This window comes from Sinocyclocheilus anshuiensis, unplaced genomic scaffold, assembly GCF_001515605.1.
Source record: "Sinocyclocheilus anshuiensis isolate Anshui unplaced genomic scaffold, SAMN03320099.WGS_v1.1 scaffold152, whole genome shotgun sequence".
Lineage (NCBI taxonomy): Eukaryota > Metazoa > Chordata > Actinopteri > Cypriniformes > Cyprinidae > Sinocyclocheilus > Sinocyclocheilus anshuiensis.
In genome coordinates, this window is record NW_015555781.1 from 4,705,504 (window position 1) to 4,718,340 (window position 12,837).

At 43.6% G+C, this 12,837-nt stretch overlaps 1 protein-coding gene across 7 annotated transcripts in view; it reads left to right on the plus strand.

Moving 5' to 3' along the window:
- LOC107674594 (G patch domain-containing protein 8-like) overlaps nt 1-12,831 on the plus strand; it is a 58,223-nt gene extending 45,392 nt beyond the window's left edge. For 4 of the 7 annotated variants that reach the window (XM_016468605.1, XM_016468607.1, XM_016468610.1 and 1 more), the window contains 5 exons: nt 7,398-7,465; nt 7,547-7,633; nt 8,129-8,272; nt 8,426-8,556; nt 8,646-12,831. In XM_016468605.1, the coding sequence (XP_016324091.1) occupies nt 7,398-7,465; nt 7,547-7,633; nt 8,129-8,272; nt 8,426-8,556; nt 8,646-12,585 (4,370 nt within the window). In that variant the 3' untranslated portion in view covers nt 12,586-12,831. Of the gene's footprint in view, nt 1-3,045; nt 4,485-7,397; nt 7,466-7,546; nt 7,634-8,128; nt 8,273-8,425; nt 8,557-8,645 lie in introns of all 7 variants that reach the window. The other 3 variants (XM_016468606.1, XM_016468612.1, XM_016468611.1) reach the window with 3 other exon arrangements.
- The last annotated feature ends 6 nt before the right edge of the window (nt 12,832-12,837 follow it).

Here is a 12,837-nt window from a genome sequence, read left to right on the forward strand (position 1 = left end):
GTGTGTTCGACTAGAAGAGGCGCGTCGCAGATCGATCAGTGTTTGACCTCCGCGAGAGCGATTCGAAAGCGCACGGAGCAGTCTGCTCTCTTTAGCTCTCGTGGTACTGTAATACACCGATCGGTCTGCATTCAGTCCGCGTCAAGTCGAACACACCTACTAGTTTACACAGGTTACACCAGATTCGGGTGGGAAGCGTGCAATCTGTGATCGCGTGCCAGTGCAGACGCTCGCGAAAGCATGCAATCGCTTTATGCGCGCTGTTTTTACGGTTTCACTTTCGCTTTCGAAATCGATCACGTTCAAATCCCCCCACCCACCCCTGACCTTGGGTTACACTCAGAGATGTGGCTCACACGTGAGGCTGTAGTGTGAAAGCGTCCCAGCTCGCTTAGATGTAAGGCTGCATTTACACTGCGTTTCAAGCCGGCTTTCCACTATCTCCGACAAGCGACAGACCGGAAGTCATTCATTTCCAGTGGAGAGTAGTGCGCGAGCTTCGTGGAGTTCCGATCATATGCAGATGTCCGTTCATACTACACGACCGAAAGCGCCTGCTACGTGACCATTCATGCACACTGTAGCATCATGCTACATAAGATTTATATTCCGCTTTTACTCAAAACTCACTTTAAACCACCATCGAGTGTTTTTAATAACTTCCGATTGCCGTTCAATGTGTGTTTTGGCCATGTAATGTTGCTGAAATTAAATATGTTATTACCTCTGAGTCAGAACAGCGATTGTGGAAGAGAGAACACAGGCAGACAGCGCTGGAAGCTGCTAATGCTCATCAGTAAATCAGTGGAAAATGAATAGAAATTATGATTCTGTCTGAGCTATGCATTTTAAAACGAACATGCACTAGTGTAAATGTAGCCTGACAGATGTGTAAACTGAAGACTATTTGAGTTTTATTAAAACTATTTGCACTTATTTTGCATTTGTGTTGGTTAGCCTACATATTGTTCCTTTGTGCAGTGGCTCAGGAGATGAGTCTTTGAGTTTGTATAAACATCAACAAGCTGAAAAATAAAGCCAAGTTTTTTTTTTTAGATAATGTAATCTTGTTAAAATTGATTTCATAAAATTGGTATCGAAAAAAGTATCGTTCAGGAACCGGTATCGAAATCAAGGTATCGATATTAAAAATTTTTGAACGATACCCAGCCCTACTCAGGACCGCTGTTGAAAGTAAACGGTAAAGGTTTGTGTCAGCTAACTTTTGCAAGGTCATTTGGCCTATCAGGCGAGTTTGTGCCTCTCTCCCTAGAGACTGCTTTTATTGCACACATGCGCACACACTCTCTAGACACTGCCCTGCAGCTGTTAAGATCTTCTGTTCAAGTGCTGAAGTCAGCGTTGTATAAAAGCTCAAGATCTTAATTCAGTACTCAATGTGCATAAATGGGAAAGGCATCATGTCTGTTTTTATTGTTTTCAGTGAACACTTCCCTCACTTCCCTCAACATATCAACTGTAGTAAGAAAAATAACAATAGCAGGATAAATTTATGAAAGAAATTAATACTTTTATTCAGCAAGGATGCTGTAAATTGATCAAAGGTGACAGTAAAGACATTTATGATGTTGCAGAATATTTTTATAAATAAATGCTTTCTTTTGAACTTTGTTTATAAAAGAATCCTGAAAATTGTATCAGCTTCGACAAAAATGTTAAGCAGCACAACTGTTTTCAAGATTAATAATAAAAAGAAATGTTTTGAGCACCAAATCCGCATATTAGAATGATTTCTGAAGGATCTGTGAAGAGTAATGGCTGCAGAAAATTCAGCTTTGCCATCACAGGAAGAAATTGCATTTTATAATATATTAAAATAGAAAATGGTTGTCATAAATTATGATAACACTTCACAATATTGTTTAACTGTTCAAATAAATACAGCATAAGAATTAAGAATCTACATTTGAGTAGACTGTGTGTGGTTTGTATACAGAATATTGATCAAAATATATATTGATATTTGCTCTGAAATGGTTTAAAAGGAACTAGCATTTTTAGCATTGCTATTTTTTCTGCTGAGGTTTAAATCAGAGGCACTTCTAAAATATCTCATTTGTTTCACTCTCAGTCATAAGTCGCAGTAGAAAGAGGTTATTTGCCCATTAGGAAGCTTAGTGGGCCAATAAAATCATTCTGATGTTCTCCGTATTCTTTAATTTTATATTGCCAGTACTACTTCACACAGAGACAGAGTTTCCCTAAGCGGTGACAGCAGAAAACAGAACGGGAGCTCTCTTTTTGGCCTTTGCTGTAGCAACTCACACTCCATTGGCTGCTTTCTTAGAACCCAGAAGAAGTAGCCGTAGCCAGAGGTTGTCATCCCAGCCAAGTCAAGTGTTTGGCAGATTAGGAATTTTGCCAGTGCTCACCGGCACCGCCCATCTGTTTTGTAGCTTGGCAAGACACTCAGAAGATCAGAGTTTTGTCCTTTCTTGGTTGTCGTCATCCTGTCATCATACTGTTTGTGTTTAATACACAGAGCAGACAGGGAGTGGCTGAAGTTTATTTGCAGTGAGAGATTTTCCAGATCAGATAAAGTCCTAGAGCTTCCAGCGAGCTTGAGGAAGAAGATTAGTTCCATCTTGCAGGAGAGAAACGAGGGGAGGGGCAGAGTGAGAGCTTGTGCAAAGTTTGCACACCAAATTACACGCAAATCACTTTTGTGGAAACTAAGGAGAAACTGAGTCAAGCTTTCTCAGATGAAAGTGACCGGCGTATGTGTTTTGACCCAGTCAAGTGTTCATGTTGGGAATTTTTGGAAAACACACTCCCTCTTAGTGCAAAGGGCTCTGCTGCATACATGCACAAACCTACACACAAACAAACAAACACGTCTGTTCACCCATTCTGGTGCTCATGCCATGGTGTTTGAACCTTATCCTTTTCCTTTTCTCTCTCTCTTTTGGAGAGAGCCTTGGTACTGAGTGTGAATTTACTGAAATGTCTCCCCAATGCTTTGAGTTTCCATTGTATTGACTCTGTTTTTTTACTCTTCTTTCTTTTTTTACTCTTGTTTTTTAGGTAAGGTTTGTAGGACCTCCCCCACTGTATGTTTGTGTGTATGTTTGAATAAGTGTGTGTGTGAATGTTTTTCTTGAAATAATACGTAATAACTCTCCCCCTTTTACAGTGTAGCCTAACGGCTTCTCTTAGTTCTTCTATCTACGCTTATAATCACTAAACGCTCTGCTTAAAATACCAGCGCTACGATTTGAATCTCATACCAAAATGGAATCAGTAAAGTATTTTGTAGAAATGAATAGTCCATTTTTTTTTTTCTCTTGATTGTGTTCAGAATTCACCCATGTTAGAATAGTTCTTGTAAATATTAGTTTAATGTATGTTTGGCTGCGATGGGGGTGTTTTGATTGGCTGAGAACATGATTCTGCCTCTTTCCCATGATTCCCCTGAATGGCTTGCCAGAATGAGCCTCAATCTCCTGCCCATTCTCTCCCTCCTGCCGCCTTCAGTCGGTCTATTTGCCTGCGTCCACTTTTGTGAAGTGAATGTACACCTGTGGTACATGTGGGAGTGGAAATTGTATGTGCTGAGTGTGTGTGTGTGTGTCACCAAAACAAGGGGTGGGGGCTCAGGTGTTTTAGCTTGCAGGGAGAAGTCTTCACACCATCCCACCTGCATCCCACTTCTCCTCTTATAAATGTACTTACTTGTGAAAGCCTCACCTGACCTGACCCATCTCCTTCCCCCTCTCCTGCAGAGCATGCTGGCTGTAGAGACCCAGTCTTGTGAAACTGAGTTTTAAGCAACGCATCATACCACAAAACAGATTGGAATTGATTCTAGATAAATGGCGAGATGAAAACGGCTGTGAAACCGATCTAGTCCTCTAAAGAACGATGCGCTGCTAAAAGCTCACTCACAGCGTATGCTTCTCATAGCTCGTACAGCTGCGTGATGACGTATGCATACGATGGCCTCTCTGGCTCAAGCACATTCATGCGGAGACTTGGACCCGCATGGGGGATTGGAGGGAGTGGGGAGGAGGGTGCTCATTTTTTGGACTGAGTAATGGTTGATACATTTCTGTTGAAGGACAATCAACAAAGAGAGGGAAAATGAGAGAGCGGACGGCTTTAGAACCAGTTTTCAGTTTTTCCTCTGAAAACCTTTGTTTTAGAGGGAAGTCTGAAATTAGTAACTGTGTCCTCCTTATTTTGTTGTGGAGGATCCCGGAAGCCTGAAATTATAGTACCAGAAATCAGCAGTAAAGAGGAGGAGAGAATGAGTGTCAGGGATGGTGAGAGGATATCCCTGTAATCACCCAGGCCCATTGGTAGGGGGTACACCAAAGCCCCTGCCCCCAAACCCGACCCCTAACCCTTTACCCCATTACCCCTGAACGCTCACTTTGTGCCTCAATCTTCCTGCTTAACCAATTGGTGTTTCTTTTTTGCAGCATTATGATCCTGGCCATGTTGTGCTGATGGTAAACTTAGTGGTAAATGTTATTTTTACCCCGATTGAATTGGTTATTTTATTTTGATTTATGCTTTCATTTTTTTGTTTTTGTTTTGTTTGATTTTACTTCCCCCATTTCTTGTTTTGATATGACTCTCATCATCAGAGCACCAGTGTTTAATAGGCTTAAACTGTCTCTACCTCTCTTTGTATTAGTCTTCATTCTGCTGCCCGTCTCTTATTGTTCAATATGCACTCTTCTAGAACACTCTCATTCTGTATGTTTTCAGTTTTTTGGGGGATATTTAGATTTACTTCCCCTTTTTTGTTGCATTGCACCCTTTTCGTCCAGTCTCGTTATGTTTTTTTCACTGGAATGCATAATGCTAGTCTTGACCTAACATTGTTCCCAAAGATTTTTGGGAAGGGAAAGGATTGAGATCGTTGACTTGGGGGCCTGATTTTGGGATTCCCACCTACATTTTAGGGAAAATTCTCAAACAACCCTCTGAAATAATCAATATTAATCATTTCAAGAAGATGTAAGACATTTCCATGTTTCCAGGTATATATGGTAGAATGTTACAAGACACTATAACCAGATGCCTCAGTATTGTTTAGTTATTATCTAATTCATACGAGGCTCATTTGTTATATACAGTTTCTCTGTTTTGTAATGAAATGCTCTTGTGCACCCTGGTGGTAGGATGAATCCCTCAGCGCACTTTCCCGCAAGCTCTGGTGGGGGCTGGAATCCCATCAGGCCCTTATCGTTTACGCTCCTTTATCATTTCATTACAGGAACAATTATACCACTGGGCTGAAACTCAAGTCTCTCTCTGCCACAAATTAGACAGCCTTAAGTTTCGAAATTGTAATGCAGATCTTTCTGCTCAAGGGCTAGGAATTAATGCTTTATCTATCATGATTTAAACACAGCTTTCTCAAAATGTATTTGCATTACTGATGCCTTAATTCCTTTTAATTTGGAGAAATGTGAAAGATGTACAATTCTTCTTTTGGTAGTTCAACAGGGTGAGTGTTAAGGCAGAGATACTTGCTTATGTTTCACTCGGTTTTCGAAGTTCCTCAGGATTTCTGTTTTGTTGTTAAAGTTGTACATAATTTTTTTTATCATTATATTGATAAAACCTTGTGATTAAATGCAGTAGGAATTAACTGATTGTAAAATTATAGCCAATACCAATAGACCAATAATTATTTTCATATTATGGCAAATATTGAAAATCTACACCAAAAATAGTCTTTGTCAGTGTCAAATCAGTGTATTTAGGCATCACACAATTATAATGTACATGGGTAATGGTTAAGTATTATCTATAATTACATTTTACAATATTATTAAAAATGAACATCCTTAAATATCCATCTAATCTGAAAAAAAAAAAAAAACTAATACCAACCTTTTTGGTTTGTGGATGTGTAAAGCTCCTAGCCCTTTATTGTGTTGTTACTTCCAGTGTTATTCAGAAGTTTTTCTTATCTTTTGTCATTAGATCAGCCCAAGGGTATGAACTGATCCTGCTTTTAACTTGAACGACTCCCCCCAAAAAATTGTCAAAAAAGAGGAAGACTGACAGAAATAAAAACTGAAATCCAAATGACTGATTGGAGTCTGATTGACTGTGACCATGGTGCTAGCCTGTGCAGATGCAAATTAGTATGACTTCTGTTCTTGTGCCTTTTCTCCTTTATTTGAGACCCCCTGCCTTTCCTGTCTCTGTGTCTGTATGTTTGCCACCCCCACCCCATTCCCACACTCTCCCAGGTAAGTACATCCTTTCCCTAACCCTGCACTGTCACCATGGCAACCTCTGGCCTTTGACGTCACTCTGCTGCTGTAGCTCAGTGCTTGTGTCCTTATTCTCTCTGTTCTCTGTCTTTCCCTCACTCCCTGTGTCTCTTTCTTTCTCTCTCTTTCTGCTTAGTTTGGCTGGTTATGAGTGGATTAAGCAATTATGTGTCAATCTTCAGTGTAGTTTTGATTGTCCTTTTTTTCTTTTGTTTCATTCTGATTTGTGTTCATTTTTCTGATGTTACTTTTCCTCTGATCTAGGTCTTTTCACAGCTTGTGTATATAAAACATGACAGACTATGATTATCAGTAAAACAAAGTACTATTTCAGGATATCATATGGGTCATAAACCTTCATTTGCATCCAGGTGTGGCCTGCAGTCAGGTAGGAAAATCAGTTGATGAGCAGCTCAGAGAGGGTTCAAACCTAGAAAAACTAGATCAATGGGTGTAAAGAGGAGAGTAATATGGAAGGCACACTGTGGCTCAGGTAGTCAGTGTCGTCGCAATGCTGTGAAAAGATGCAGTGAATGCTGATACCTCCCCCCTCTCTTAAGTACTCCCTCTGGCAACCCAAATGTCTCCCTGTCATCTCAGTTAAGAACACGAGTTGGACAGAACAAAATGCATACTGCATTGAGACATGGCTCAAAAGAGAGGGAGGGAGATAACAGAAAAATTGAGGAAGTAAGAAAGGAAGGAAAAAGACCTCCTTAAGCAGGCCACTGTAGGGACGCTGTGGCAAATTCAGTGAAAACTTCGGCCCAACCTTCCCCTCCTTGTTTACTGTCCCTCGCTTCTTTCAATGGAAGCTTTTTACGCTTTTTCAGGGTATGCAGTTCATTACAAAATAAATTGGCTGCAAACTCAAATGGTAAACAATTAAAACTAGGCTTAGTTACAATCACATCGCAGCACCTGGAATGGCCTTTTAGAGGAGAGCTGCACATGAAGCTGTGAGAATGGCTAGAGTTTGGTTCACTGTAGCTTTCTGGTCTCTTGCACTTGAAGGCAGTCTCTCTAACCCAGCACCCTGTGCTCTAAGCAGGCTGTCCCGCCCCGAGTTTTCTCTTGTATCTGAACAAAAATCTAACCTCTGTCCTATCTCTCTCTCTGCCTCTCCCCCTAACCTAATAGGACGAACTGACCCTGTGCCCATCATCCTCAAATATGACGTCATGGGAATGGGGCGCATGGAAATGGAGGTGAAAAGATTGTTGTTTCTGCTTTCTTTTCTTACTTAATGTATGCCCCTCTAACCTTTTTGTGTATGTGTGTGCCCACAGCTGGACTATGCAGAAGATGCCACAGAGAAGCGTCGGGTGTTGGAAGTGGAAAAAGTAGACACAGAGGAACTGCGTCAAAAATACAAGGTGAGATTCTATGACAGCAACATTGTTCATTGCCCTTTTCTGTCATTCTTAAACATTTTTTGTCAAACCTATGCACATAATTTCTCTTTCTTTCCAGTCCTCCCTAATTCCGTTTTGTCATAGAGTAGCTATGAGTCTTATCTAGTTAAAATTCTGTGAATGTTTGAGATCGATTTGTCACAGTCACTACCTTTGGACAGATACAAAGCTTCTCTTGTTCCACTGCAGCTCAACCACATACAAGCAAACATACATAAAAAAAATCATTGAGGATAACTGTGGGTAACCTAAGCAAAGTGTGTCTCTCTCTAAAGCTGTGTAGTGTTTGAGGTTAGGTTTGTCTTTTGACTAACTATCCTACATATGCAGTACATGACTCTACATGTTTATTTACCTTTACCACTAATACCAAAAATTGCCTACGCAAGTAAGTTTTCCATACCCATTCAACCTCAGACCATTAATATTTCATGATATGTTATGTTTTTTTTGCAGGATTATGCGGAGAAGGAAAAAGCCATAGCTAAAGCTTTAGAGGACCTGAGGGCCAATTTCTACTGTGAACTGTGTGATAAGCAATACCAGAAACATCAGGAGTTTGACAATCACATCAACTCATATGATCATGCACACAAGCAGGTACGAGAGATTCACATTGGTATGACTGTACTTAACAGCATGAACTTTTGAACAAATTTGAACACGGAATAATTTTCTTCACATTCAAATATTAAGTTGTCTTGTGACGCTACATCTCATAACAAGTTCTTATTCCTCTGTTTAATCCTACAGAGACTGAAGGAGTTGAAGCAGAGAGAGTTTGCTCGGAATGTGTCTTCTCGCTCCAGGAAGGATGGCAGGAAACAGGAGAAGATGTTGCGGCGGCTTCATGAACTGGCCGAACAGAAGAAACAGCAAGACCAGTATGTAAAATTGAGTCTGTCTTCTAATGTTTTTTAAGGAAGTGTTGCCAGTTGTAGCGCAAGGTCTCATTCTTTACTTTATTTTGCAGTGTCCCTGGTAGTGGTCCCATGTTTAAAACTACCACAGTGGCAGTAGATGGAGAAAAGGGGGAAGACTCCATGGATGGTGTGCCTATGACATTGGATACCAACACAGAGGCTATTGAAGATAAGGGAATCTGTGGTGTTAGTGGTCAAGGCTCCCCTAGGACAGGCTCTGCCATCAGCTTTGGTTTTAACAAAACTAGCTCTTCGCCCACACCTTCTGGAGGCTCACAGGCTCCCAAAGTGAGTGTCTCCTTCTCTTTTGCTAAGAAAGCCCCAGTCAAACTTGAGACGGCTGCAGCTGTGTTTGCAGACCATGGTGAAGAGACAGTAGAAGGAGAAGAAGGTCAGGAAGAGGGAGGAGAAAAGACTGGAGGAGAGGACATAAGTGTGGCATCCACCACTGATATCCCTCAAGCAGCAGCAGGAGGAGGAGGTGGAAGTAGTGGAAGTGGTGGGAGTGGTGGAAGTGGTGGTGAGTGTGAGGAAGAGCAGTCACAACCAGATGATGGAGGTGCCCTGGCCTCGACTTTGAACAAACTGAAGATGATGATGAGAAATGAGGAAGGTTACTCTGGACAGGAGCCACAATATTACCATTATGTACCACCTGCACATTGTCGGGTCAAGCCGCATTTCCAGTTTCTGCTTTTCATGAAGGCTTCAGACCAGTGTGATAGCGAGGAGGAGGATGTGAATGGAGCAAAAGATGAGAAGGCACCAGCAGGTAATGATGGAGAGCAAAAACATATCAAAGTCAGTAGCTGCACATCTGAAAAAGATGTGGAGAAGGAACCTGCACTGACACAAAACACAAATCCTTCTCCCACATCAGCTAAATTGAAGACAGAGGAAGAATCAAGTAGTACACCGGCAGGGCTAGGTGATACAGCAGTGGTAGATAGCTCATCCCAACAAGCTGATCCCAAGCAAGGAATGTCCGAGCTTACAGACACAGGTCCCCGCATGCCAACTGGGCCTTTCTTTCCTGTGCTAAGCAAGGATGAAAGCACCACCTTGCAGTGGCCTTCTGAGTTGTTGGAGTTTACTAAGGCACAGCCATCCCTCTCCTACAGTTGTAATCCTCTTTACTTTGACTTCAAACTGTCAAGAAACAAAGGAAGCTGGGCAGGCAAAAACAGCAAACCTGCCAAGCCAGTTAGCACTGATGGACGAGAGGGGTCTAAGCATGAAAACATAGACAGTGCTCCTGCCACTAGTGGAGAGACTTGCACTGCTACAACAATTGCAGGACCCAGTACAGTTCAAAAAGAACAACCATCCTTGAAAGAGGAGGGTGCTGAGAGTGAGAACAACGAGCAGAAATTACAAAGTAATGAAGATGTGTCTGCAGGGTCTAAGAAAAAGAAAAAGAAAAAGAAACACAAGAAGTCAAGCAAGTGTTCCAAACATAAAGAAAAAACAGCAGTGGAGGGGGAGTTAGAAAAAGAGATTCCAGGAGAGAAAACTAAAAAGAAAAAGAAACACAAAAGAAAGAAAAGCAAAAATAAACCACATAGCACTGATGACATTGAAGCAGAGGGAGGCGACGGTAAGGAAAAGGATAAAGACAAGGATGACAAAGATGGAGTAGCCACCGCTCAGTCATCGGGAATAAGCACATCCCATGAAGGAGGAAAGAGAAAACGTTCCCACAAAATGTCTCAGTGGTCTGGAGTTGAGGAAAGCAGTGCAGGAAAGCCTAGCTCTACAGAGGAACACAATGGTACTAAACGTCTTAAACCTGACACCAACACACCTGCCGCCTCCTGCTCTGCCTCAGCCCAAAAGAGCATAAGTGGAGGTCGACCTCCAAGTAGTGACAGCGAGGAGGATGGTGGATCATCCTCTCAACGTTCTAGACCAGCTCGCCGTCGCTCCACGCCACCACGTGATCAGCGAAGACACCGCAGTGACGATTCTGGACGATCAGGGCGTTCACGTAGTAGGTCGTCTCGTCGAGGAGACCACAGCCATAGACGTCACAGAGGTCAAAAGTCACGCAGTCGATCCTGCTCGAGTAGCTCTGAACGTTCCTCAGCAGGGAGCAGTGCTTACAGTCGCCATAGCCATAGCTACTCAGACAGTTATAGTGACTACAGTGATGAAAACCGTCGCCGCAGATCAAGAAGACCTTCATCAGACTCAGACTATGAAAGGCGTGATAGTGGGCGATCTCACAGGCGACGTTACACCTCATCTTCTTCAGAAGAGGACTCCCGTTCACTTTCACGCTCACACAGCCGCAGGAAGCATGATCGGCGGAGACACCAACGGAGCAGTAGTCGCAGCTCCAGTCGTAGTAGTAGGAGTAGCAGCGCTCGTTCTTACAGACGCAGCAGCTACAGTCGCAGCCGTAGCTCTGCTAGTCGTTCATCTAGCTACACCAAGGGCTCTCCACATCGGCACGGTCACAGCCGGCGATCTGACAGCTCGACGCGGCGGCGGAATTTCAACCAGTCACGAATCTACCATTCCCACTCTTCAAGAAGGTCCTCTTCCCGCACACAAACCCGAAACAACTCTTCATCGGCACAAGGAACAAGAGGTAGTGGGGGAGCTTCCTCAAAGGTGGGAGGAGGGGCTGCAGAACATCGAAATTCATTCACAGCTCGACAACTCTTGGAGAAAATCCAATCTAAAAAAGGAGGGGATGAATCTGGTACTGGAACCAAGACAGGCCTCAAGATCAAGGATCCTCCACAGGGATACTTTGGGCCCAAACTCCCCCCTGCCCTTGGAAATAAAAGTATGTTGCCCCTTTTTGGCAAGCTCCAAGCAGGAAAGAAGCCACCATTACTTCCTCTTACACGTTCAACTGAGGGCAAAAAGTCGGAGCAGGGAAAAAATTCGGATAGTAACGAAGTTATCCTGATAGAACCCATTCGTGAGTTTCCCCCACCACCTCCTCCACCTCAGCCACCAGTTCAACAACAACAAAAGCAGCAATTGGAGGAGGAGGCTGTATCAAATGCTGCAGTGTCTGAAGAGACCAGACATCCACCCTCAGACCCTCCAGCCCTTCATGAGTCTCAGCCACAATATGAGCAGGATCCAGCAATGATGATGTCACAATACCAAGGTGAACCGAAACAAGACCCCAATAATCCCATGTTGGACGGACAATTAATGGGGCCTGAAATGGGTCCGCAGCCTACTATGCATGCCTACCCTGGTTACCCTCCCAACATGGAGGATGGGGAAATGGGCATGGAAGCTGAAGAGGATGGTCTTGCACCTTTAGAAAGTCAACCAATCACCTTTACCCCAGAAGAAATGGAGAAATACAGCAAGTTGCAGCAAGCAGCTCAACAGCACATTCAACAGCAATTGTTAGCCAAGCAGGTGAAGACCTTTCCCTCAGCTGCAGCTGCTGCAGCAGCAGCTAACTTGGCAGCAGTGGCCAACCTTGCCCCTGCACCACCGCCACCACCAGCTGCACTGCAGCCTATCCACATTCAGCAACCCACAGTTTCTGCAGCTTCTGCTACCTCTATTACCACAGTGCAGCACGCCATCCTGCAACACCATGCTGCTGCTACTGCCATGGGACTCCATCCCCATAACCCACATCATCCCCACCCTGCCCATGCCCAGCTAGCCCAGGTGCACCACATACCTCAACATCATCTAACCCCTATCTCATTGTCGCCATTAGGCCATTCTTTGGGTCATTCACTGGGTCACTCTTTAGGACACACTGGCTTGATTCCCGCCCACCACACTGCCTTCCTTTCAGGCCAACCCATACATATTATACCAGCCTCGGCGCTCCATCACACTCCTTTTGCTCTACACCACTTCCCACATGCTGCCCTCTACCCAACTCTCTTTGCTCCTCGGCCAGCCACTGCTGCGGCAGCGGCTGCCCTACAGCTACACCCACTTCTTCACCCTATCTTTTCAGGGCAGGACCTTCAGCACCCTCCAAACCATGGATCCTGAAAATCCGTCTTCTCTCAAACAGAGGGCCTGGCCCAGCAGTATGAATAGCTAAAAGGTTTTAGCTACTGGGTGACACGATCTGGCGACCCACTGTCCTCTACGTGCTCTGCTACCTTAGGGTGACCTCAACAGGGCTGTTTAGGAGTACATTTAAATTTGAGGACAGAATAAGATCTTCTTGGCTGCCTTTTGAGATTGTAATGAAATTGTATGGCCTGAACCAGGAGCTAGGTTGGCAGGTCGACATATGTA